Raw genomic sequence first — 24,916 nt, 5'->3', positions numbered from 1 at the left:
CCTTTGAAGGGACACGAGTGCTGAAATGAGATCGCACAACCCGCAAGAGTATCACACTAATTGAAGCTGACAAAAATACGGACTGCGCCCTTTTGAACTGCTGACATTGAACAGGGTGGATTAGGCGGCGTATATTAACAACAGGTGACGGGCTGGAGGGAACAGTGGATCGTCCGAGTCACGGAGGGTCTGGACGGTCACAGAGTGGAGTAAAGACAGACGTGAAAAAAGGAAGGAAAATGTCTTACTTCATCTTCTTCCCGCCTCAGTCGCACAAAGATGGAGAAAAGAGTACTGAGACATATACGTGGGTTTTTTTTTACTTATCATGTATTACAAAGTCATATATATATATATATATACACACACACGTAGATATATAAACTCAGTCAAAAAATTTAAAACAATTTCACTGACCTTATGGAATTAATAGTAAAAAAAAAAAAAAAAGCAAATAAAAATGTCACAAAGCAATGTCAGTGTCTTAAAGGCTGCACCACTCTCAGTTTTATGGCCTGAACACTGGAGCTGGGACAACTAGGGATGAAAAGGACGAAAATATAAACACACGAAATACGGCTATAATGGAAAAATAAAAACAAAGCATTGCGTCAACAGTTTATACACATCAGTTTGGAAAAGTGTGGATTTGGGAATTATCTATTATTCACTATACAGAATGCGTCTTTGAATGCTTGGCAAGTGATTGTGCTTATGTAGCGTTCACACACGTAACTCAGCTCATGAAATGGCTTAATGGCTGCTTAAATTAGCATCTCTTTTCTTTATATATATATATATATATATATATATATAAAAATAAAGGTTTGCACAGGCAGTATAAAATTACAATTCAAGATGTTCCAGCAGCTCAGCATGTCTTTTAAAATCAGCAGTTACTCACTCTAAATATTAGATTTATGGTACCAGCTTTGTCCAATCTGATTAAAACAAAAAGCATGTGAAACATCGACTGTACATCATCTGTTAGCCACTGTGCTGTGTGTTATCACATTCAATTAACCATTAGATAAAGCCTACGTAGCCTATATTTCCTGAATATATATCATGTAAGTTAGACATTTATTACTTTTTCTTTTAATACAGTACGGCTAAAAGAATCAGGTCCATGTCTGCTTTTGAAAGAAGAAAAAAAGAAATTCTACTTGGAACATCATAAATTATGACTACTATACAGCACTGCTGCAAAAATACAAATATATACACTGTATACGCTGATTCCAGAGCAGCTGGAGCCTCAAGTTTCCAGTTCCAAGACAGTAACAGTGAAGGACCACAAGTCTCCAGTAAGTCAGCCTGTCCATCAGACATCAGCCTCAGGGGGGACCCTCCAATAGCAGTTCATGTAACAGCGGTCTGTGCGTTTGTATTGGTAAATGTTAGATAATATCTTTCACTTTAAGCCAAATAAGCACGTCACTCTCATCACCATCCCCAGAATCCAGTGTCTCCTGTCAGTCAAGATATTAACTTAACGTCCCGTACAATTCTGCCTTTTCAATTCAATCTAAAAATCAAAGTGACAGTCATTTGAACTGAGAGGTGTCAGGAGCGTGTACCACTTTATGTCTGAATACTGATGTCCTGAAAAAAAACGATGTCGGTGACAAATGTTGAAGTTTTGAGGCTGTGACTGGGTCCAAACATCTGTCACAGGCTGGTCAGAGGCTGCCGATGTTGGGAAAGCTCTTGAGCTTCTCTGGGAAGTCGTCCTTATAAAGCACTGGGTCTGCACGGTGTTCCACCACCTTCAGAGGCATCGTACCAAAAACTGATGCAAACTTGTTGATGCACTCAGATCTGGGTACGAAAACACAACGGATTTAATTTAAAAGCAGGCATGTGTTTATTTTTGTGGTTAGTAATGTTTGAAAATGTTATATATGGATGTGGATTTTACCTTCTTTATTTCTCCTTCATTCTGACTTTCCCTTTCTTTCTTTTCCTTGCCTTCTTTCTTTCTTTCTTTCGTTTCCTTCTTTCTTTCTCTCTCTGTCTGTCTCTCCTTCTTTCTCCATCATTTTCTCTCTTAAATTATTGTAAAGTGCCTGTCTTCCTCAAATAAGTTTTTAATATCTAAAATGTATCTATGTTCAGATATCCAGCCACTGATCTTGTGTGTGTATTTTGGCACAGCTCACAGAATTTGCATGTGTGCAAAATATCTCTGACTTCAAATAAATGAGTGTGTCTAATTTTAAAGAGGTAATTGTAAAATAAATATTTTTTTTTATTGTTTTTACTGATAAAAAAAAGGAACAGATTATAAAAAACTGAATTTCACCCAAACTTTCGTCACTGTGCAAAGACTGTGGTGTTTCCTGCTGCAACAAGACACTTTTACTTTACGCATGGTTGTCTTACAATGAGCAGAAAATGCCTCCATAAGAAGTGAATAAAATATTTGGGAAAAATTGCAAGATGCCCTGCTGTTGGTGATGCACCAGAATCCAAGAACAGACTCTTAATTTACAGTAAGGATGCAACAAATGGTATTTTTGAAAACCATTTTTTGCACAGATTTTTGTATACCATATTTAAATGTGATTTCGATGGTTAAAAGGTTAAAAATGAATTTCCAAAAATAGTAATAAAATAAAAATAAATAAATAGCTATAAAAGTATTCTACTACTGGAAAGTCTGCACAATACCAAGCCACAGTAATGAGCTAGGTATAAGACGTGCATGCAAAAATGCAACAACAGAGAAACAAGAGATTTCAAGTTGAAGTTTGTATACGCACACACACAGACACACAGATACACAGATACAGACACACCCACACACTATAAAAAAAGACAAGATTCTACTGTGCTCATTTAGTCCACCACTCCAAAACAAAGCGCCGTACCTCTCCACCATGTGTGTCTGATCCAGGGACAGTCCGTCAATGGCAGTACACTCAGGGCACTTGAACTTCTTCCTGGGGGTCACCTGAACAGACGCAGAACAAAGTCACACCAATAACGTCAGTTCACTTTAACTTTTTGTTAAATGTGAGCAGCCCAGACAGACGCTAATAAACTGTCCAGTCTGATGAAATAACTCTGTGACATCCGACAAGAACTTCTGTAAAGCACAGTATGTGGAAAAAAATTCTCAGCTCTCATCAGCAGAGTTGGAGAGTAATGATGTATGGCCTTCCTCTGTCTAAACTCCATCACATCTACACCCCTGACACATGCCTGCACCAAACGCTCTGAACCTGTGAATGTATGTGTGTGTAGAAGAAAGTGAGAGACACAGAGAAAGGAAGACAGAATGGGTGGGTGTTTTCTGAAGGAACCTGATGGAGATATGGTGGGAGGTGGGAGTGCGGGCGAAGGTGAAGGGAAGTGTGCGGCTTGCGATTTGATGGCAGGGTGTGCGTGAGCCCCGGTGAGCTTAGGAAAACATACTCAGAGGGGGAGTGCCATTGAGTGACACCCAGATAAGGGAGGTTAAGACTGGGCTTTAGCTCAGGCCCCTGCACCTGGGCACAGTCAGTGTGATGGAGAGGGGGAGAGGCGGTGAAGTCGAAGGGTGAGATCTGATCAAACCCAGAGATGCTGGTCCGCTATGTCAGGCTTCAGCCTCCCCCTGCAAGCTAAAAGCATCCAGAACAGTCAGAGCTATGGACGTACCTTTATGGGGGCTTTGCCTGTGATGTTCGCCACCAGGAAGTTCATGGCAATATCTTCACAGTTCATGTGAGCGTCCACCCAGTTCTTGATGTCTCCAGGCATCTTATATGTATACAGATAGTTGAAGTACTGGAATGGAAACAAATCCACAACAACAACTGATTACTAGGTGTGATATAGATATACTGCAGTCATTATGTACAATAATGCAGACACTGCTTGACACGGTGACCCAAGAGTATGTAGGAGGAAGCACTGCACTAGAATTCCCTTGAACTTAAGTGAGCATGTGAGCTTTTAAGTAGAAGTGAGATAACCTTGCTCTACCTATGACACACTGCTCGTCTATCACCGTAATCTTCCCGTCTGAAATCCCACGCATACAAAAAAACAGATGTCTACAGGAAATTCTCAAATCCTTTCTGCAAACTTCATTCTTTATTTGATTTCCACATATAATGGTCAATTTCCTTTCCAAAATTGATTCTGTGTGCATCATTACTACGCAAAAGTCCTAACATCCATGAGCAGCTCTGAGGGAAACGTGTTTGACAGAGGAAGAGGCAGAGGCAGAGCTCAAGCAGCCAAAACCACTTAATATCAGGCTTTTCCCAGGTTACCTTGTGGTAGAAGGCGGCTCCAGTTAGGACCATGGAGACCTCGTTGGTCCACTCCGACTCGTACTTCCACTTCCCCATTTCATGGTCCCAGAGGTGCAGCCGGCCAGGGTAGCCCACCAGCCTGTCTGGGAACTCCCTCCATACCTGGAGCAGGACAGGAAATGGATTGTCAAACACATTTTCAGGTGAACTGAACTGATGGTTTACACTAAAAGATGAATGATTATGAGGTTTATTTAAAAGAGAGTTTAAGAATTAAACGTTTAGTTTTAGGTTTCAAAATATCTCATAATTTTTTGTCCGAGTGAAACATCACAATCACACCTGAGATTCAAATTGAAATATTTTAAAATAGTAGTAGCTTTATGACTGGCAGGATATCTCAGGCTTTGCACCAGCAGCCAGTCTGATCATCTGGTCATACGGACAGCTCCTCTATCCTGCCTGTAATTCCATGTAATTATCCTTAAACTGAGCACAATTTTATTAAATGCCGTCTAAATGGATTCAGGTGAGTTTGCTGGGCTAAGTGGGGCCTGGCAGGTATGTGGGCATGGAAAGCATCAGCTCCAGACCTGTCATCATTCCTCACACATCAAACACATCCAGCGAGGCGGTCAAATCCCCAACCAGTGGAGAATGAGACTGTAATCTCCCTGAATGACTTTAAACTCTGGGATCAACTTGAAATGATTCCCTGCAATACGTGCCATCAGAGGAAAGATGGGAAAGCGTGGTCAATGTTAAGGGTTTTTTTTTTTATTAAATAGGGGTCTTTTTCTCACCTCGTAGCCAAACTGCAGTTCATCAGATGTCAGCATGATGATGTCGTCATCGATGGCTAGCACGGCTTCTGTCTCGATCTCGTCGTAGGGGAAGAAGCGGTTACTCAGCTTGTTTTCTTTAGTTCGCACGACTTTGAGAGGAACACCAATCTTTGGCCAAAGAGACTCTGCCAGGAGGAAAACATTAAAATCATAGCAACCACAATCCTGGTTTTAATCACAGAGATACAGAGCTAAAACAATGCAGTCAATTAATAGGTTCACAGAACATTAATTGTCAATAATGCTGATAACAAAATAAAGGTTTAAAGAATTTCCAAGCAAATATAAGCAAATTTGGTGGTTCAAGCTTCTCAAATATGGGGATTTCCTGTCTATATTTTTCTTATAACACAGCAAAATGACTTACATTTTTAGGCTGTTGGTCTGAATAATTAAGTTTATTAAGTACATACAGTATGTGAGACAATAATATATTCTTAGGGTTTGAAAAAAAAGATAAATATGGCCATTGTCAGTGTCTGAAGATGGGTGAGGAATTATAATGTCATTTACCACTGACAGAGATATTTGAAGCTCTGTCCTGCCAGTGGAAAACAGTGCTCTGGGAGTTTAACTTCACTCACTGACTCGTATCACTACGTCAACCTCAAGCACGTGCAAAACTAACCACATGGCGATTCTTCATGAGGCAGATCTACAAAGTGTTTTTTCAGGGCAGCATTTCAAAGATCTTGGGCAGTGTCCATGGCACGGACTATGGCACAGACAGATCACACAGAATGTGTCCCCTCATTAATGGGCTAACTGGGGCCTGGCAGCCTATGAGACGAGCTCCAGGACCTCCTAACCACGTCTGAGGTCTCCTGTCAAAAGCTATTGTCAGGAAAACTGCTATGTTAAATGCCCGGAGTTTCTGCTTTCACTCTGTCCATGTTGCTGTCATCCCTTCTTTTAATTCCAGGGTTGGAAAAAGACAGTAGGAGTGAGGGAATTATGGGCTATTATCTGAATTTTAAAACTTAACCCCAACCTTCATATGGGTCAGAATGCAGATACTGTTAATTCTGCTGCGACTTCCTAAACTATATTCAATACCCAACATAACAAAATCCCATGCTGTATAGGATATGCTATGGCTTTAATACATGCCTACTGCATTTATTGTGACTGTGTGGCTGCTGTACAAACTGAATCACTGTGACGTTGTGCTGACAACATCAGTCACTTCCGGGTACACAACTGCTGATTGATTTCAATTGCAGAGACACATGCGATCATCAAACTGGTTTATTTCAGCCACAGTTTTAATGTTTAAAATAAATAGTTAAATGCGGTGGTTCGACTTACTGTATTTTTGTGCTGTGCTTATTTTGTGCACTGTTGTGTTTTCCAAGTATATTTGATAAAAACAAATCTACCAGCACAGAAACTAAGCATCAATTCGCCTGGTCAGCATCTTCTTAAATAAAGACAAGCGGAAGCAAAAAAACATAGGAGCTTGTAAACACATCAGATCAAGGCCTGGTGCAAATGGGGAAATCTGCCTTCATATTGGACTGAGCCCCATGAGTCTGACCCGTCAATGGCCCCTTGTTAATTCTAATGGGTCACAAAGCTCCAGCCAGGCGCCGCTGATGCCTCTAATGAAAAGGCAACTCACAGCCATGAGGGAGCACTTCAAAGTCGTCTCATTACTTCATTACATTAGCCAACTCTTACAGCAGCAGGACCGATTTAATTCCTGGTCCAGAAACAGTCTTCGTCTGAGTAACGCAGTCAGTGGGGCAAGGCACGATTAACTGTTGTGTACTTAATTGCCATATTAAGGCAAATAATTACAATGCAAGGTGCAATAAATAACAAATAATAAGAGCATAGTATGACACATCAATGATGGAATACATCTAATGATCAACAGTAATGAAAGACCCAAACAGAGACTGTATGGCTGAAAGACCAGACGTGTAAATTTTCTGTCTGGGGGTTATTGTTTTGTTGTTAAAAATATCTCTACATCAAATCAGAATCAAATTAATCTACTTTTGCTCTTGTGATTATACAGTAATGTATTAACAGTGAACCATTATAAACTATGGGAAGTTTGGAGCTCCAAAATGTGAAAATGTCATTCAGTACAACACATAAAAAGTGTTATTTGTGTAAAATCTTTGAAAATTGTTCACTGTATATTAAGTACGATTAAAATTTAGAGATCAAGGTCATCGTTTGACATCAGTGGCCGGATACTTGCCTGTTAAGTGCGTTTAAAGAAATACTTCACCCACAAAATGACCATCAGAGAATCAATAAGTCATGCCGTGTTACCTTGAATTTGTTAAGAAAACTTGTTTTTCTCGCATACACAGAGAACGGTGAACATATTGATTTATGATTGATTGGGGAACACGTTCAACAACAGCAAAACTAGATTAAAACATCCGTTCCCAAACTCTCACACAACTCGGTGTGCGGTATAATCCAAGGCTCATTTATCCAGCCGTATGCTGAGAACACCACAAACATGCATTTTTCAGTTCAGGTTTAAATAGTGACATTTTAGTGAAACACGGCATGACTGATTGACATACAAATAATCATTTTCTGGGTAAAGTATTCCTTTAAAGAACAAAAATTGGCATTCAGTACAACAAAAAAGTGCTGTTACACCACAGTGTCTTCTGTCATGTGTTATTTGATAATTAAAAAGTATTCAGGCAAATAACGCATTTTTACTTTGGTAACAAATACAACACTGACATTTGATTAATTCATTTTAAGTAAATTTAGTCCTTTTAAAACACTTTTGCACTTCTAAATGCAATTGTCTAATAGAGAAAGGGCTGCACGTCACAGAGCAAAGTCACATCCCGTTGCCAGCAAGGAGAAATTAATGGTGTCATGCAACAACAGCTAAGAAAAAAGCCAATAATAACAATCTAATTAAAATGAAAGATGTTGGTCATGTTCTGTATTATTATCACAATAGTGAATATGCCGTTATGATTAAAACAACAACATAATCGAAGGGAAACGTTAAAATCATTTAAATCTTGTGTTTCTACTGTAAAAGAAGAAGTGGGACAGATTTAATGCTACTGTTTATCTTAGTAGTTTTTATTATTAAAAGTTTGGATTAAATCCATTGTTTGATAAACATTGTTACACTGAATGACATTTTAGTAAGATGAAATATCTCTGACATGTATTTAAAAAAAGTGATTGCATATTTCTTGAGGACCACCTTTAAATGTAGAAAGGTAAAACTCAAGAAATCTAGATGAGCTTTTAAAGATTAAATTTTGCCTTTATGTCATAGCAAAAGCTTAGGAGAGACAAGAACGGCAGGAGGTAGAGCGGGGATGACATGCAGCAAATGGCCCGCGCTGGAATTAAACCTGGGCTGCCCCGATAAGCACTGAGCCTTAATACTATGCGCTCGACCATATGAGCTACGATTGGGCCCCTAAATCAAATTAAATCTTAAATTGAATGTTTTTTTGTTGTTTTTTTTCCCTTCACATTTTAAACCCTTACCCATCTTTGACTTACATAGAAATATATCTTTTGGAGAGCTTGATGAACCTTATTTTTTTATGAGAATCTGTTACACTCACCCTCAGGAGGACTCTTGTTCTGGTTATTCCACACCACCAGCAGCTTAGCCAAGCTAGGCACTTTGGAGATTTCAGTGATGACCCGGAACAGACTCTCAACACGATCGTAGGTCAGCACCACTGCTGTGAACCCAGGTGCTCTTGGTGGGATGAGTGGCAAAAACAGAGGGCTGTTGACACTGGACCATTTCTACACAAGACAGGAAACCAAGAAAAACACACAAACTGTTTAGACCACAAACATCGTTTTTTTTTTTAATTCTTTATCATTCATCCTTTTTTATTTCCATGAAAAAATACTGTAGAGCTTGCCTCTTGGCTTCTGTGTTAACCCCGTCTGTCATGTTTTCCATGATTTAATGCACTATAATAGTGCTTCACTGGACAGTGAGGTCACCTGCAGTAATTTCCAGATTATGGGTTTTATTATGGAGCAAGAATCATCCAATAATGTCTCCCGGGGGCTAACGGAGGCAGAGCACAGGATGCCAAAAGCTTCCAGTTGGAATGCCAAGGAAACCCAACAGAAGCAGCAGTACAGAAGGACACGAAAGACTGGGATGTAGTTTGCAAAGAAGACAGGCTGGCCACCCTAATACATCTTGTGATGCTATTATAGTGGATTTTTCTGGGACAAATAAGGTGGGACAGAGAGGAGGAAGGGGGGGGGGGGGGGGGGGCAATGGGAACAGCAACTAGTGGCTGTCTACAGTCGGTGTGGAACTTGGCTTTTCTTTCATTGCTCCCCTTTAAAATGGGAGCCACACTGACTCCAGCTTAGATCAAGTGACACTGTTAAATGAAGGAAGCCACAGGAGAGTTTTCTTATCATACGTGTGAACTAAATACTAAACTTTAAAAGGTCACAGTCATTTGGATTACAGTGGCATCAAACCAGAGACAACTAGTGTTAGTCTGTGTGCAAACAATAACTTTTTTTTTTTTTTTTTCAAAGGTTGTGAAATAAAAAGACAAACCGTACCTTACATTTACAACCATGTGGTACTCTAACACTAGCAGATATAGAAGCATCAGGATTCACTCTTAATAAACTTCCATCAAAGGCTCCAAAAATGTTCCACCCTGGTTACAGAGACAATCAGTCTGAGAAGGGCAAAGAGAGTGTATCTAACCCAGTAAATCTGTGGGCTTCTTGAAGTACATATAAACCCTGCTTCTCTTCTGTGCCCAGGTGGCCACACAGTGATTATGTGGCTCCTTCCACAGCATCAACACAAGTCTGTCAACAGAGACACAGCCACTGCCTTTTACACAACATCAGTCACTTCTCCACCAATAAAAATTCACTTTACTGGCAAGTGGAAACTTCCTTGTGGTCATTCTCACATTGTCAAACAAGCGGAGGGGGGAAATAATTAAACTAACACATATATGCGGCGCAGATGCACTTAAACCGTATAAAAGAGGCAGAGACCACTTAAGTCATTTGTCAAACTAAATAAATTAGATGAAAAGAAAGCCGCGACTCATCATGTCACCAACAGATCTGAAGGAGTTAATGTGTCCTTATACTTTATATCTTTCACTAAAAAAAGAAAAAAGAAGAGTTTTATTTGGCTATTTGAACTGCTTGAGTGGTTCTTCGCCAAAGATTACGAGCTTTTATCCGTCCTGTTTATCTGTGTGAAACACATTTTAGACATTTTTTCATTCAACTTGAACAACACATTTACACACTAATGTGCACAGTAGTGGTAGACTAAATCTAATCTTCCATTGTATTGCTTTATAAATGCAAACGATAAAGTTGCAACACTAGACACAGTACAATTCATTAGTATTAGGACAGTGATGTGTTTTTATTATTATTTTGGATGTATTTCAGCCAACTGGATTTCAAAAGAAAAGACTCTGAGGTTTACGTGCTGACTTTTAGTTTTCAGGGTATTCAAAGTATTCGCATCCACAGAGAGTGAACAGTCTGGGGCTCCTGGGCCTTTTTTTTTTACCCTTCATGGATTATGTCTAATACATTTTATAATACATGGTTAATCAATATCACAATCAGAATGTAAAGTTGAAAGTCAAAACTTCAACCTCATAGCAGTTCTTTAATTTCAAATCGAATGTGCAATATAACAGAGTCATTACAAAAATGTCCAAATACTTACAGACTGCACTGTAACTTTGAAACAAGATACTGATCAATTAAGACTTTCATATGTTCAGGTGCCAATCACTGAGATGCCTTAATTCTTATAATGTAGAACCCTTGTAAGTATGCCCACTACCTACAACTCCAAAACAAAAAGCCGCTTGTCCCTTATTCTGAACACCCCCCCTCCAAAGGCACCAGCAATCCTGGGAAATGTGCTTTCAATTACCAGCCTAAAGACTACAGGAGGAGAGGGGGGGGATGTCTGCCTGATTTATTTAGTGCTGTGTGCAAGTTCTTCTCACCATCCATTCACTGAATCCATCGAGAAAACACTTCATCTCCCATCTCAGGCAGGAATGGCCAAAGGTCTGTACCCTGACACAATTAACCTCCTCTGGCTCTGGACAAACCTTAAGACCTGAGTGATACTGATAGATTGGACGGGGGGCTGGACATGCTGACAAAACAATATGACATAAGTGGGCAATGTCAAGTGTAAGTGCTGATTAACACGCTACCTGCTCAGAGGAAAACAGTTGACTGTGGTTGAGAGTGAGCAGCTGCTTGACTGTAAGTCCATTAGACATGAATGACTGTACAGATTTGGGCAGAAGTGAAATGACTAACATTAGAAAACACCCCTCGAAGCGCTGCTTGTTTACACCAACGCAACCTGATTGTGACTGCTACCGCTCTAATCTTAGCATTTAAGTGAATCTACTTAAACTGGGATACTTGCAGACATCTGACAGATGCAAAGACACCATTATGCATCCACATGCATGCTCACATGCGCACGCCTCTACCCCACAGGCTGAGGATGGAGGAGACTCTAGATCAGACCGAGCTGATTAACAACTCCTGAGAGATGGTCGCCCAGCCAAGCTGTCTGCAGCCACAAACTCCCACAACCACAGGGATGCTACACACACACACACACCATTCTTCACATCCAGCGTACTCTCTACAAACACAATGACTCAGACATGCAGGAACTTATTTTTCACCACAACGGAGGCATCCTCCTAGTGCAGAACTGCTGACACAAACTGGCTGCCTCAGAGCTAGCTGGGTGTATACCAAACTGTGAAGTGCAGCATGTGTGGCGCTTCAGAGAGACTGAAGGCATCTACTGTCACTCTGCCACAGAGGCTTCGATTTACAAGGCACAGGAGAGTGGGGAAGCTAATGTGGCATTGTGAGCGTCTGTATGGTCAATGCTCCATCCTGGATGGGTTTCACTCAGATGTCTGCAATATAAAGACTTCTAAGAATACAACCGAGCGGCTCAGCACAATAGAGCGCGCACACACACTGTATAGATTAGCTGTATGCTGGAGGGGATATAACTAAATATCAGATACTTCTGAAAGATAACAATGGAAGGTTAGGACACAAAAATTATATAAAGACGAAGTCCGTTCCCTTCCCTTCCTGTGGACCACCATGGGAACTTATGATGGGAAGAATATGTACGGTAGTTAATCGCGCGAGACAAATAATGTTTTGATCCCTTTTGAATTTTGCCATGAATCACACATATGATGTTTATCAACTTAAAAGAAAATTTTGCAAGTCAAGAAAGAAGCAGCTTGTTGTAAAAATGTTGAAGTAGAAAACTGTAAAAATACCTAATTAAAACAACTATGCGAGTTGTGCAAGAGATGTCTTAGTTTTGAAGCTACGCTGGCTGTGTGTTTGGTGCCAGGATATACTCACAAGCAACAGTCTTGCTTGTTCTTTCACCTCCCAGCTGATAACAAGACCAGGAGTCAATGAATAAAATACACACTTGCATGGAACATAGCTAAGTTACCTAGCTAGTTAGTGAGCTGGTGTTGTTGACGTATGTGGTGCGAGATGAGATGTAGTTCACTGGACCATTTCACACGAAACTAAACAGGACAATGATAAACCTACAACTAGCGGCACCTTTCTTGACTTGCTAAATTATCTTTTAAACTGACAAAATCATATGTGTAATTCATGGCACAATTTAAACAAGAATAAAACTGATTTGTCTCTCATCGTTGAGTACCATGCATATTTGTTCTGAAATAAGTTCCCATGGGAACATCAGATGGGGAGGGATTTCACCTCTCTATATAGTCCTACTCAATAGCTAACAATTACAAAATACATGCAAAATGCACAGCAAAATAAAGGCAACACAGTTACATACCACCACAGGGGGATTGTTCCACTGCTCGTACGTTTGCGCAGCATATGGGTAGATGCGGTCATTGATGATCTGGAGCGTTGTCAAGCCAATAGCCTTCATGGAGCTGAAGTAGGCCTCCCAGAACCAGCGTGCCTATGGACGAATGCAAAGGACTTCTTTAAATGTCCCCATAAAAACAAATACTTGGCAAAAACAGGAAATGCAAAACATGCTTAAATGATCAACACTGCACTATACATTAAACAAAATGTATATTAATCAAACATGCTCTTTCAATTCAGCTGTCATAGATATTCACTGTACAGATGTAGACAATACAGAGTTGGATATTTGCACTAATTGACGAAAAAAAAATGTAATAAAGGAAGGGCAATTCTGTCATTACAAAAACAGGTATAAGAAAACCCTGTTTTTGTTTCCAGAATTAGTCACCTTAATGAAAGCGCTACTAACAGAATAATTTATGTGGACTATAATAATTGACCTCAGCTTGAATAACATCATATTTCATGAAACTGTCGACATGTTGTTATTGCTTATAAAAACTGTTTTCTTACTTTTATTATCATTCTTTTCACACCAGTGTGAAGTCATAGCTGTAAAATCCAGATCCCCCCAACTCCACCCCTGCTCTGAGACTGTAAAGACAATTTTGCAGCCCCCTCCAGCCTCTTGACCATTAACATCTCTTCTTCTGAAGCTCTCTGAAAATCTCTTGACGGTGTCTGTTTTGCTTTAACAGATCTCTGATGTGAAAAGCAGACTTTAATGATAACTGAACTCTTCACCCATATCTTAATGTTATCACTTTGGCTGCTGGAATACCAACTCTACTCACTCAGTTTTTTCCAGCCAACACTGCAAAGATTAAAAAGAATACCTGTATATTGCTGTTTATTTTGGATAGTTTGTCGCAGCTGTAGAGTTTTTATACCATAAATTGATCAATCTAGAGTAGTGCTACTGACCATGACATATGTGTCTCGCCTCCTGCAGGAGGGATCCTGCAGGGTCCTATTCTAGTTAGAAACTTCAAGGGACAGTTCAGAGGCAAGAGAACCCTATAAGAGTTAATGAAGCTTCAAACAGCACTGTCTCCTGCCAGGAGGCACCATGTAACACTGACCCGACTCCACCCCACCAGCTCCTCAATGACCCGCAGCTCTGGAGCCGAGGATGTGAGTATTTGTGTGTGAAGCACCGAGCTAAATTTCTTTCTCCTCCTAATGCAACGCACCAGTGTGTATTATTGGTTAATGTTTCCCCCAAACAAAGACGATCCGTAGTGACACGTGAACATGTGCCCGTTGCCTAAATTGCCCAAGTCTGAGTATAAGCACTGGAGATGTACAACAATACAAAAACAGCATTTATTTTTATAGAGAGGGAGAGGAGAATCCAAAAAGACTTTCTAATCTCAGGGGGGAATCCCAACAGCCCATAAATCAGCCGGTGATGAAAGTTACTTTTTCCGACTGGGGGGAGGCAGAAAGCAAACTGTGCTGGCCCAAAGGCCCATACCACCACCCTCCACCCTCTCCCAGCGCCTGCAGGAATTTTTATGAGCATGAAGAAGAGACAGCGTTGCAAGAGAGGAAGAGAAACTCTTTACTCCATCTTCCATTTGCTACATCTAGCTCATAGTCTATACTTTGTTCCTGTTTGTTCTACTAACTAATAAAGATGTGTAACAGCAAATATGGCAACTATGACCAACTTAATTCATGACCTAACCAAAATTTATTTCACCACTAAAAAGAAAATTGTGTGTAATGCAAATTGTGACAATAAACCTGCTGCAAATATTAAGAAATAATGCAAACAATCCCAAGAGAGTCAGGTCCAGGATATATTCCTCTCTAAGTCAAACTTTACAGGCATCCCATGTAATGCTTGGTTAAAACTAAATTATCTTCTCATTTCCTTCAGTTTGGAAACTTCCCCAGCAGCTGCCACTCCTTTGTTGTTTGAAATCATTAAAATAAATTGTCAAAGAGACGATCAAAAACAGTTTACATTACAGTAGTCTGCATCACTTTGCTTAATTCAGAGGAAGTTGTCAAGTGCCTGACAGATGATTCGACCTATAGAGCAGAATTGGCAGGCAGTGAGCTGTGGACAGAACCAGGCAATCATTAGTGTTTTTGACATAATCAAAAACAGCGGTGAAACCACGTCCGTTTCAACCATATGAGCTGCTCACTGGGAATATTGTTATGCTCAAGATTTATTAGCACTTAACTTTTAACTGTGATCAAAACATTTCTACACACATACACGACTTGGTAAACCCATGTGTAAATCACTCCTTATAGGAATGGCTAAAATTAAATATAAACTTTGGGTCGTGGGGACCGTAACTGAAGACCACTGCTTTAGCAGCAGGTTTCATGTGGAGTTGCACAATCTTGGTGCTTGTTAGCCTCATTGTTTCCTGGAATACAGACAGTGACGCTAGTTTGTATTGCTCTAAACCTTCTGCACACCATAGGACTGTTTATACTTTCAATTTCATACTCAACTTGTAAGTGTAGTAACTTTCTGATAAATTCTGCATTTGAAAAGGTAAAGAAAGAAAGTAAGAATCTGGTCAAGGCCCTCGGTTAATAGTTCAAGGATATAAAATCCGCAACTCTCAATTGTTAAGATTAAGGAGCTGTTATTATATTTTTGACTGACCAAGAAGCCACTGACACCTGTCATCATCCCAGCTGACTGTTCAGTTCTTTCTGACGGGGATGTACGTAAAAAGAAGACTGAACTGAAGAAAAGCAGACAGCATATACGAGAGAGAAGAGTAGACCAACGTGACATATTCTATAAATCAGCCGCAGCCAGTGTACTGCTCTGCATGATGGAGTGCTGGGAGGTTACAACAAAGTTGGGAAGACAGTTGGCTCAACAGACTGAAAGAAAAACCTGGTGGTCAGATTGAAACTCAATACCAAGGCGGAAGAAGAGCAAAGGATGAGGAATAAGTTTCCAAATCCCTCCTCCCATCTTATATGTTCCAATTTAAAAAAAAAGAGAATGGATTTGGCTGAGTTAATCTAATAGAGGTCTGTAGTGTATGTGTCCTATTTTGAGGGTATGACCCAAACGAGGCTCATGGAATTCAGTACACAAACATGGGCTCACATGAGCACTGTTAACATTTCACAGCTGTCTAATATGTGGCCTTTCAAAATGTGACCTAAATGGATGCAATTACATCATCTCAAATTTGTAAATTAGTTCTGCTGTCTGAACAGAGTCTAGTGACTACCGATGAAAGCTCGACAGTAGTCCGTCACAATTTGACCTTGTCTCTAATAAAACACGCTCTAGGTGGAAAATGCGATTCTAATCCAAAACAGTTTTCATCAAATTCAACGAATATCGCCTCACAATCTACTTGCTTTCTGTGTGTGTGCTGAAAGACAATCTGATGCTCATACACAGCCCTGGCTCTGTAAATGGGAACAAACAAAGTGACTTGGATCGAGCTACACAGCACTATGTCGGCAACGCTCCCTCTTCCACGTCTTTGCTCACGAGGAACAGAGCTAGACCATGATAGTAATGAAAGGTAAATAACATCAGAGATATTACCAGAGTCTCTGAAGGAGCACTGATGGGAGGGGTGTATTTGTTTGGGTGCTGAGTTCAAATATCAGCAGTCTCGCTCTCCTGAACTGCAGACTCAATCTTTAAGTCAACCAAATGCTCTGTCCCTGCAGGATTAACCGAAACTGTACTCAATGTGTAAATGTTAATCTGCTATGGAGAATATGAGAAAAATATCAACATCTGTGCAAATTAAAAACACGCTTGATCTGCCAGAGATGCTATTGATAAATAATGAATACAAATTAGAGGATAGTTTTTCTCTTTTAGACACGCTTTAAAGCTATAGTGCATAACTTCTACAGGTCCGTAAATGTCCGTTTCACCCAAGCCACTACTAGAGGAGATGACACAATGTTGATTAAGCCGATCGGCTCCTCTAACATCTCGCGGTATTTTTCCAATATATATCATTTTTAGTATGCGTGTGTGTCGACCGGCGACATTCCCGCGCTGGCACACAGGAAATGCTTCCTCACAACTAGAAGGGAGGGGGAGGAAGAGCGGAGAGTGTCATAGCAAGAGGTAGAGCGCAGGTAGAAAGAGAAAGCAACATGGCGGAGAAGCGGCCGAGACACAGTTCAGAAGTGGATCCTACCACAAAGGCAAGTGTTACTCTGTGTACGGTGTGTGGTGACTGGCGAGTGTTACTCTGTGTACATGGAAGTGCCGCCGGCTTATTAGTTGTAATAACGCATTATCCGCTGGGAGGCGACAGAAGTTACGCACTATAGCTTTAAAGCATTTAAAAATATTATAATTAATATTGTGTTTAACTTGGTTTTCATGCATAAAAAGTAAACAAACAAAAAACCTGAAAATAGTGTGGAGGCACTCTTTCTCCTTCAATGAGAAACTCTTGATCTGGCCTTACGTCCTGCCCACCATTGCTGCTTTCCCAATGTTTGCTCATCAAGATGACTAGCGTCAGCATTACAGGAAAAATCGCAGAGATTCAACAATACATGTTTGAGTGTCAGTCAAACCCAATTTCAGATGGAGGGGTCTGATGTGCACCAAAATAGGCACCTAAAAGACATATCTGAATGGTAAGCATAGTTAGCATCCTATTTGTTTGTTGATTTTGTCAGTAGAGAACTATCGCTCTCTGTACTGTTAAGTTGCTCTGCACTGGAGGTTTCAAGTTTCTTTGCCAGCATTAGCATATTAGACAGGGAAAGTGTTGCTGGGGAGAGGGTTGTGTGAGGAATACTTTCCTCAGCCTACTGCCCCCCAAAACCCGGTTTCGGATAAGCAGTTGAAAATGGATGGATGGAGTGATTGTGTTTTGTATAGTGATGTAATCTCACCCGGCTTACATTTGAATCTCAGATTTTAGGGAAGTGCACAGACATCGCCCCCTTCAGTTGAAGAATGTGGAAACACCTCTTAAGTAACAAACTTTGCACAGATACGAGGCAGTGTGGTCAAGGTCAGACATTTTAGGGGACATAAATAAAAGAAAAGCACATTTTGAGTGGAGGGGATGTTTAAGTTTATCAGCTTTGGTCAATCAGCCTTTTAGTCTCCCCACAAAAATCACTCAAACAACAAATGAATTTTCTTCGATGCAGCTGTTATGTTGATATCAAAGGTAGTTCCCTGGCCTCCAACTAAACTCCAACTTAAAGTAACTATAATTTACATTCACAAGACCTTAAAAACACAAATTTGTAAATTGTAAGTTGTTGATTTTATTTTCTTTGTGGTAAAAATGCATTATGTATTCTTATTTTTACATCTGGAAGCACAAGAGTCAGACCACATGGGAACACTGACAGGCACACTGTGAAAGGAAAGGCTGCTGAGCCCTCTGCTGGCAAAACTAATAAAATACATCACCTCAACCAAATAAAAGAAGTCAATGTCTAAGCTTTTCTAGAGTGTCTGCTTTAAGAAATCAGGCTCTCACCCTGCAAAAAAAATGTTTTCTCACAAAGACTAAAATTACCCCATCTTTAACATCAGGATAGGTGAAGAATATCTGCAGGTAAGAGACACTGAATGGTCCCTGACAACACTATGTATATCCTGGTTGAGCTGGACTGCAGTAATGTGCTGAATCCACTTAAATCAAATTTCTATTCAGTATTAAATTTCTGTCCCTGCCCTGCAGTGTGCTTTGGTTTCTAAAGGGTGAGAACAAAATATGAGGTATTAAAATAAAGTGAAATGCCAGCTATTTGCTTTCTCAGCATTTTAAATTGTATCTATTTTTTAGAAAACAGTGAAGAACATTTTGATCTCTATTAGGTTCCCACGATCTTCAACCATTTTTACCTGTGGGTAAAAAAAAAAAAAAAAAAAGTTTTTCAATAATCAGCAATATGCTGACATCACACTGATGCTTTGTGTGGGTTTAGAGGGTCACCGATAACCAACGGCACAAACATTATCGTGGCGTACCATTAGTTTCACTAAATTTATAGTAAAATTAGTTCTGCAGAGACATGTATCAGACAAGTATTAACCTGCAACATATTTAACCCATCTGTACACCATCAGACGAGGCAGAGGACGACTGCGACCAATGGATAACAATATCAGATCCACGCTACCAAGTTAGCCGTGAGGGATACACAGCAGAAAAACCACTACCCAACCCCCCATCTCACAACCAAGTTGTGTTTTTGAGCTTGTCTGGTGTAATCCAACCCCAAACCCGTCTCTGAGCCCTGGGCCTAAAATGTCTGTTTGGCTAGTATAATTAGTAAATGGACTAGAGTTGATACAAGAGAACGAGGAGCAGCTGAATTACTGCACTTCTCTCTAAGCTGCTTTCACGTTTGTTTATTGTGGCTCAATGCAGATACCAAATGGAAAGTGAGAGTGAGCTGTCCTCAGTGCATTTCATTTAAGCTTAAATCAACATAGTTTAGTCTTGTGAAAGCTTTTTGAAATTTAGACCGAGCAAAGGAGGAAATTCAAAGTTACAAAAAGTAAAAGGTGGTGTCCAAATTTCTTCTTTTGCACGTCACATAAAATTGTTTCAGCTTTGAGACACTTGTTTGGTTTGCTGGTTAAAGTACAGGCACATCTTACAAATGACGTGCTTTAGCCCCACTGACAACGCCTCTGACCACCATGTCAATCTGACTTCTCAAACTGTACCTAAATGTTTGCTGACAGATGTTTTCTCTTCAGCACACTGTGAATGTTACCTGTCTCTGCATCTCTTCAACTTGTCTGTGAGGAATACTCTTTAGGATGGTGTACATCTCTGACAGCTTCTCCTCTGGAATAACCACCGATGCCCTGTGCAGAAACACAAACATTAGTGAACCAAAAACGGCAGACTGTTAAAACATTTATTTGTTTATCAACTGTTCTGTGGTTTAGACTGACCTTTTCCAGTCAAGTACTTCAGAGAATGGCAGAATGTAGGAGTCAGCGAGGATGACGGGGACACAGCCAGCCTGCAGCACATCACTGAGGGCAGCCTGACCCAAACGGGCCCCCCGCAAAACCACACAGAATGAAGACTCCTGTGGAGACAAATTGGAAGCAAACCGATAATTGGGACACAGCGTTAGGGGAAAAAATCCATAAAGCATAGTATTGATTTTTAATTTTGGTAGCCAAATCAATTGCTTTTACAGTCCACTGGATGCATTTTGCCGCAGAGAAAAAAAAAAAGATCCAAATGAGGACAAACTGTAAGCTTTATCTCATTAGATTAAATGGATGTTGACAAAGTTTTCATTTGGGGTTGTAATTTGCAGTTAAAAAATGTAATAAATCAGGACATATGTTATCACAATACTCAGCATATCACAAAATATTAAAAATAGCAAATAATACTGTATCGTGGGGCCTCTGGTGATTCCCAAACCTACTGGGAAATGTTCTTGAAACTCTCTGACATAAACAGTTTTTATTTTAATCGTGCTCCCCACCTGCAGGATCTGTGGGTAGTCATACACCTGACCCTTGTAGCAGCGCTTTCGTGCAGAGGCGGCACCCTGAGAGAGGTTGCTACACTTGTCCAGGAGGAGCAGTGCTTCTCCGTTTTCTTCCTTCAAGCGCTCCAGTTCAGCACGGTACTCTCGGTGGATGGCCGTTTGAGAGGACAGAATAAAATAGTGCCGTGGTCTGGGGGGAATTGAGACAGGAGATATGCAACTGATTATCAAGTCAAACTTTATAGTTTTGAATGTTTAAACAAGACTAGAGAGGAAGTCCATTCTAAATATCACACATTATTATGTCCCCTTGGAGCACTTTCTGTGGGGAAGTTGTTGATGGATGAATTAGGCAAAGTGACTGCAATTTGGTCATGACGTGACACTCAAATAACATGAGGAGCTAATGTGTGATATGTGCTCACCCAGGTTGTCTCTCAGGCAGCTCAACATCCGCAGAAAGTGGGCTGTAAACTGGGATGCTGACATCATAACCTTGTCTGTAGGTCCATGTAGAGAAACCACCTCCAGCCAGCAGCGCTCTGAAACAAATGGACCTGGATTGTAACAATGCTTCAGCACTCAGGGGACTTCAGCAGACATGAGCTACAGGAACATACTTTAAAATTTGCTACCTATGAGAAACTTTTGCTACCAACAATGCTGCTGTGAGACACGATGGGACATCAAACAAGGTTTAGTGCCCTGGTTAATAGATCCCATGTAGCCCACGAGGTGATGAAAAGTACTGCGTATTCTGTTCTATTCTCAAGGCAAGGTGAATATAAAGTGGAAACACACCATCAGTGACACACACCTGGTTCTGATAAAGCTCCATGCCAAATGGACTCCAGCTGGATGAGCCAAGGAAATTCTTTACAGCTCAAGATAGAGTTCATTGTCTCAAGGCTATGTTCATAAACCCAACCTCTTCCGTCCTCAACCATCACTCTAGCCTACAGGACATCTTATGACACATGAGCTCTTCACTGGTAAATACAACCAGATTTGAAACCTCTCCTCAAGGCCTCTTGAAAAAACTATCTACAAATTGCTTGTAAATATCTCTTTGTGAATGACTGCAGTTAAGGTAGACACTACCAATAGTTGCATAACCCATTGTAGCATGTAAAAGAATTTCATCTGTCCCAAAAATACTTATAATTTGTACCTACAAGTGAGAACCTGACTAAAAAATCCTGAAAACACTCATTTAGACAGCATCCCTATGTCTGATGCTGTGAATGAAATGTGTAGTTTCAGATCATTTTTAACCTTTAGATATGTGAAATGACTGTAGTAGTATATGACATGACACTTTTTAGTTTAAGGAAATTCATCCACCAAGCCTATACTTGGATCCAAATTTGAGTGTTTTTGTTCTACATGTTTCCATTATTAGATTATAATGAACCCATTCTAAAATATTAGGATGGCTTTACAGATGTATGATAGCTACCTGTCTCTGGGCACATCCAAGGCGGTATTGTAGTCTGGAGGGCCTCCCGGTAACATGTTGAAAAGTAGATGATTCATCCCTTTGTCCCATCTACCAAAAGACACACAAGATTAGCGCTGGAACGATAAGTTAATTAACGGATTATCTGAACAGAAAATTAAACGGCAGTTTTGCTTATCAATTAATGATTTAAGTTATTATTAAAGAGCCGCATTTATAAAATGTGAAAAATGATTTGCTCCTTTCTATTTCATACAACTGTACATGTTTTTCTCAATGTACTAGAAAAGGGACATTTGGAGATATCCCTTTGGGCTCTTGTCACATTTCTATCTTATGTGGGCATTGGACATTATTTGTGACATTTAGAGAAAAATGATTCATCTATATATTATGTTGTGTTTAAACAATAATTGTTAGTACAATTTGAGCTTTAAGAATTACAACAAAACAGATATGAGTAAGACAAAAATGTTCATAATGATTAGAGAGCAACTGAAAGTGACATACAAGGTTAAAATTGAATAAAAGTAAACATTTACCTGGGTAGCAATGCCAGAGCCTGGGCAGTCTCTCTGATACGCAGGGAGTTCTGGTTCAACACATCAATAGATGGGATAAAAAGACAAGCCCTGGTGACATCATCAGTGTAAAAGTCACTGTCAGAGATGGCGCTGAGCAGGTCATTGTATTCTCGAGACAGTCCGGTGCTGCTAATGGGAACCCCCAGCTCATCCACAAACTTCTGCAGAGGGTAGATGTACACCTGCAAAAGCATCCATATCAACAACATTATCAGAACATCAACTAGGAACACTGAAAAATATTGACAGGATAAACATATGTAAGATCAGTGATGTGGAGATTGTTTCAAGAGACAGCTACCTTGATTCTGTTTTTAGGATTGTAGCCACATCTGTACACGTCGAAACAGGTGTGCATGCGACAGCTGAGGTCACCCCTCTCAGGAATGGGACTGGAGACAGGCAGGCGGACCAGAGGTGCATCGTGAACACTGCGTTTATCGAGGGTCCAGTCAGCTGCGGACTCAATGGAGTGGGGCCAGAACTGAAACATCCCGGTGGCAATTAGTCCCAGCAGCACCACAGAGAAGAGGGTGATGTAGTAAATGCGGTGCTTGGTTTTCATCCGTGGGATGAGAGCAGGGCCCCGCGAGCTGTATTTCCCAGAGTTATACATGGCTGACACCTCTCTGTCTCCAACCAGCCACTGAAAACACAGGATTCTGATTAATAACAGCTTCGGGTAATGCTGTAAGTAATGTTACACAATGAATTACCGTTTACCCTTGTAACAATACAGGTTTAAAAAAAATACTCTAGAAAATGCTACATACGGTCACAGGTCCCCCAACATCTCAGTATTATTCAATGTTGAGAAAGCAGTTCACGTGTTTCCCACCAAAAGAAATCGACTGTTTATATGACACTTATTTCAATGCCCTTGCTGTCAATGACGCAACTTGTCAATTGTAACGACTAACGTAACATATCCGTCAATGCTAATGACACCAAGCCAAAATATTCAAGATAACGCGAGGGGAATATCGTACAAATCATCGAGCTATCTTAACTGAGAATTTCCAAGAGAAATTACAAAAAGAACAATAACAGTAGCTTATATGAACAAACGTTACGAGCCTAAATCAGCAAACCGCAGCTAGCGTAGTAACGTTAGTTAGCTAGCTAACCCAGCTGTGTAAACATTCGAGCTAAGTCAGCTCACTAACGTCAACTGACGTCATTAAATGTTGTAAAACGATCAAAAAAGAGGACAATTTTCAAATGTAATAGATAAATGGTTTACCTACCGAGACGTTTAACCGAGCTGGGTGTACCAGTTTGGTCTTAATTCATGGCAACTGTTATAAAACAGGCTACACCCGTACATACAATGCTACAGCTAACCTAGCATCAGGCTACCGTAAAGCTGCCAGTGGTTTTAGGAAGTCATTCTTCTTCGCTTGTAGCTAAGAAGGTAGATACGTGTTCTTCTTCTTCTGGATTTCCGGCAGACTAGACGCAGCAAAGGCGTGTTGCTGCCCTCCGCAGGATTATTTGTAGAAGTCTATTTGATGACTGAGCCTTATGGAGAGAATAATCTGTTTGAGTATTGATTTTAACGACTGATCCGTGACTCCAGCTTCTGCCAGCTCTGCTTGCACGAGGACTCTCAATTCAGTTTCAATTCAATAAGCTTTATTGGCATGATATTTCATATGTGGTGCCAAAGCACAGTTACAATTGAAGACAGTGAATTCAGAAAGAATTAAAAACAATGTATTAATACAAAGCATAGACAACAATTTTTAAAAATCTCATTAAGTGAAGGAGTGAATAAAACGGCAAAGCGTGATCTGTGAGGAGATGAACTATATGTTGTTGTGTTGGTTGTCTCTCAGGCTGTGACAAGTACTGACATTGTTTTTTCCAAATAGATGTTACATTTTAGTCTGAACAGAGATAATATCAAAAAAATCAAAGTATGATTCACTGTCTCTCCCTCTCCACTGCTCCAGTGCTCAACCAACCATTGCCAGCCCATGATTTAGTGCACAGGGACCAAGTCTCAGCCTAGTTATTACCAAACTGTCCCTCCTGCCCATTCTTAAACTTAATGTGTATTTAATAGTCAACTGTATCGCGTTTCTTTCCCTCCTCCCATTCTTGCCATCTCTTTGCTATCCCTTGCTATTTCAAACTCTTACACTCGGCTCTTCCATACAGCACTTCTACATCTAATTTCTTCATGTTGATAGCTGCCTTGTCAGCTTCTTCATTTCCCTGCACTCCAACATGCACTGGAACCCAGACTAACCCATAAGTGTTACCCAGCTTAGTAACTCAATTTAACACAATCAGCATTTCAACCAATAGATGTGGTCTGCCCCCACTTTTCCCACTCTTCAGTGCCATTAGTGCAGCTGCGGAATCTGAGCATATAATTATATTTCCAGGTCT

At 40.3% G+C, this 24,916-nt stretch overlaps 1 protein-coding gene across 1 annotated transcript; it reads right to left on the bottom strand.

Moving 5' to 3' along the window:
* Window positions 1-308: 308 nt before the first annotated feature.
* On the bottom strand, window positions 309-23,906 carry ext2 (exostosin glycosyltransferase 2). Its single transcript, XM_033629822.2, has 15 exons — window positions 23,767-23,906; window positions 22,821-23,165; window positions 22,478-22,701; window positions 21,936-22,025; window positions 20,902-21,018; window positions 20,471-20,666; window positions 19,920-20,059; window positions 19,736-19,829; window positions 12,969-13,100; window positions 8,668-8,857; window positions 5,051-5,217; window positions 4,266-4,409; window positions 3,646-3,774; window positions 2,874-2,956; window positions 309-1,821 (listed from the first exon to the last, which is right to left on the bottom strand). The coding sequence occupies exons 2-15, from the start codon at window positions 23,133-23,135 to the stop codon at window positions 1,683-1,685; spliced, it is 2,160 nt and encodes a 719-aa protein (XP_033485713.1). The 5' UTR covers window positions 23,136-23,165; window positions 23,767-23,906; the 3' UTR covers window positions 309-1,682.
* Window positions 23,907-24,916: the final 1,010 nt, after the last annotated feature.

Source organism: Epinephelus lanceolatus, chromosome 2, assembly GCF_041903045.1.
Source record: "Epinephelus lanceolatus isolate andai-2023 chromosome 2, ASM4190304v1, whole genome shotgun sequence".
Taxonomy (NCBI): Eukaryota; Metazoa; Chordata; class Actinopteri; order Perciformes; family Serranidae; genus Epinephelus; species Epinephelus lanceolatus.
The sequence above is the reverse complement of the archived record's forward strand: the minus strand, read 5'-3'. Positions and strand labels throughout refer to the sequence as shown.

What these genes read in the sequence shown, in the direction of transcription:
- ext2 (XM_033629822.2), bottom strand. Translation starts at nt 23,135, where the DNA reads ATGTATAACTCTGGGAAATACAGCTCGCGGGGCCCTGCTCTCATCCCA. An exon ending in GAAGTACTTGACTGGAAAAG is followed by an intron (nt 19,830 to 19,919) that starts GTCAGTCTAAAC and finishes GTTTCTGCACAG; the next exon opens with GGCATCGGTGGTTATTCCAG. An exon ending in GAACAAGAGTCCTCCTGAGG is followed by an intron (nt 5,218 to 8,667) that starts GTGAGTGTAACA and finishes TCCTCCTGGCAG; the next exon opens with AGTCTCTTTGGCCAAAGATT.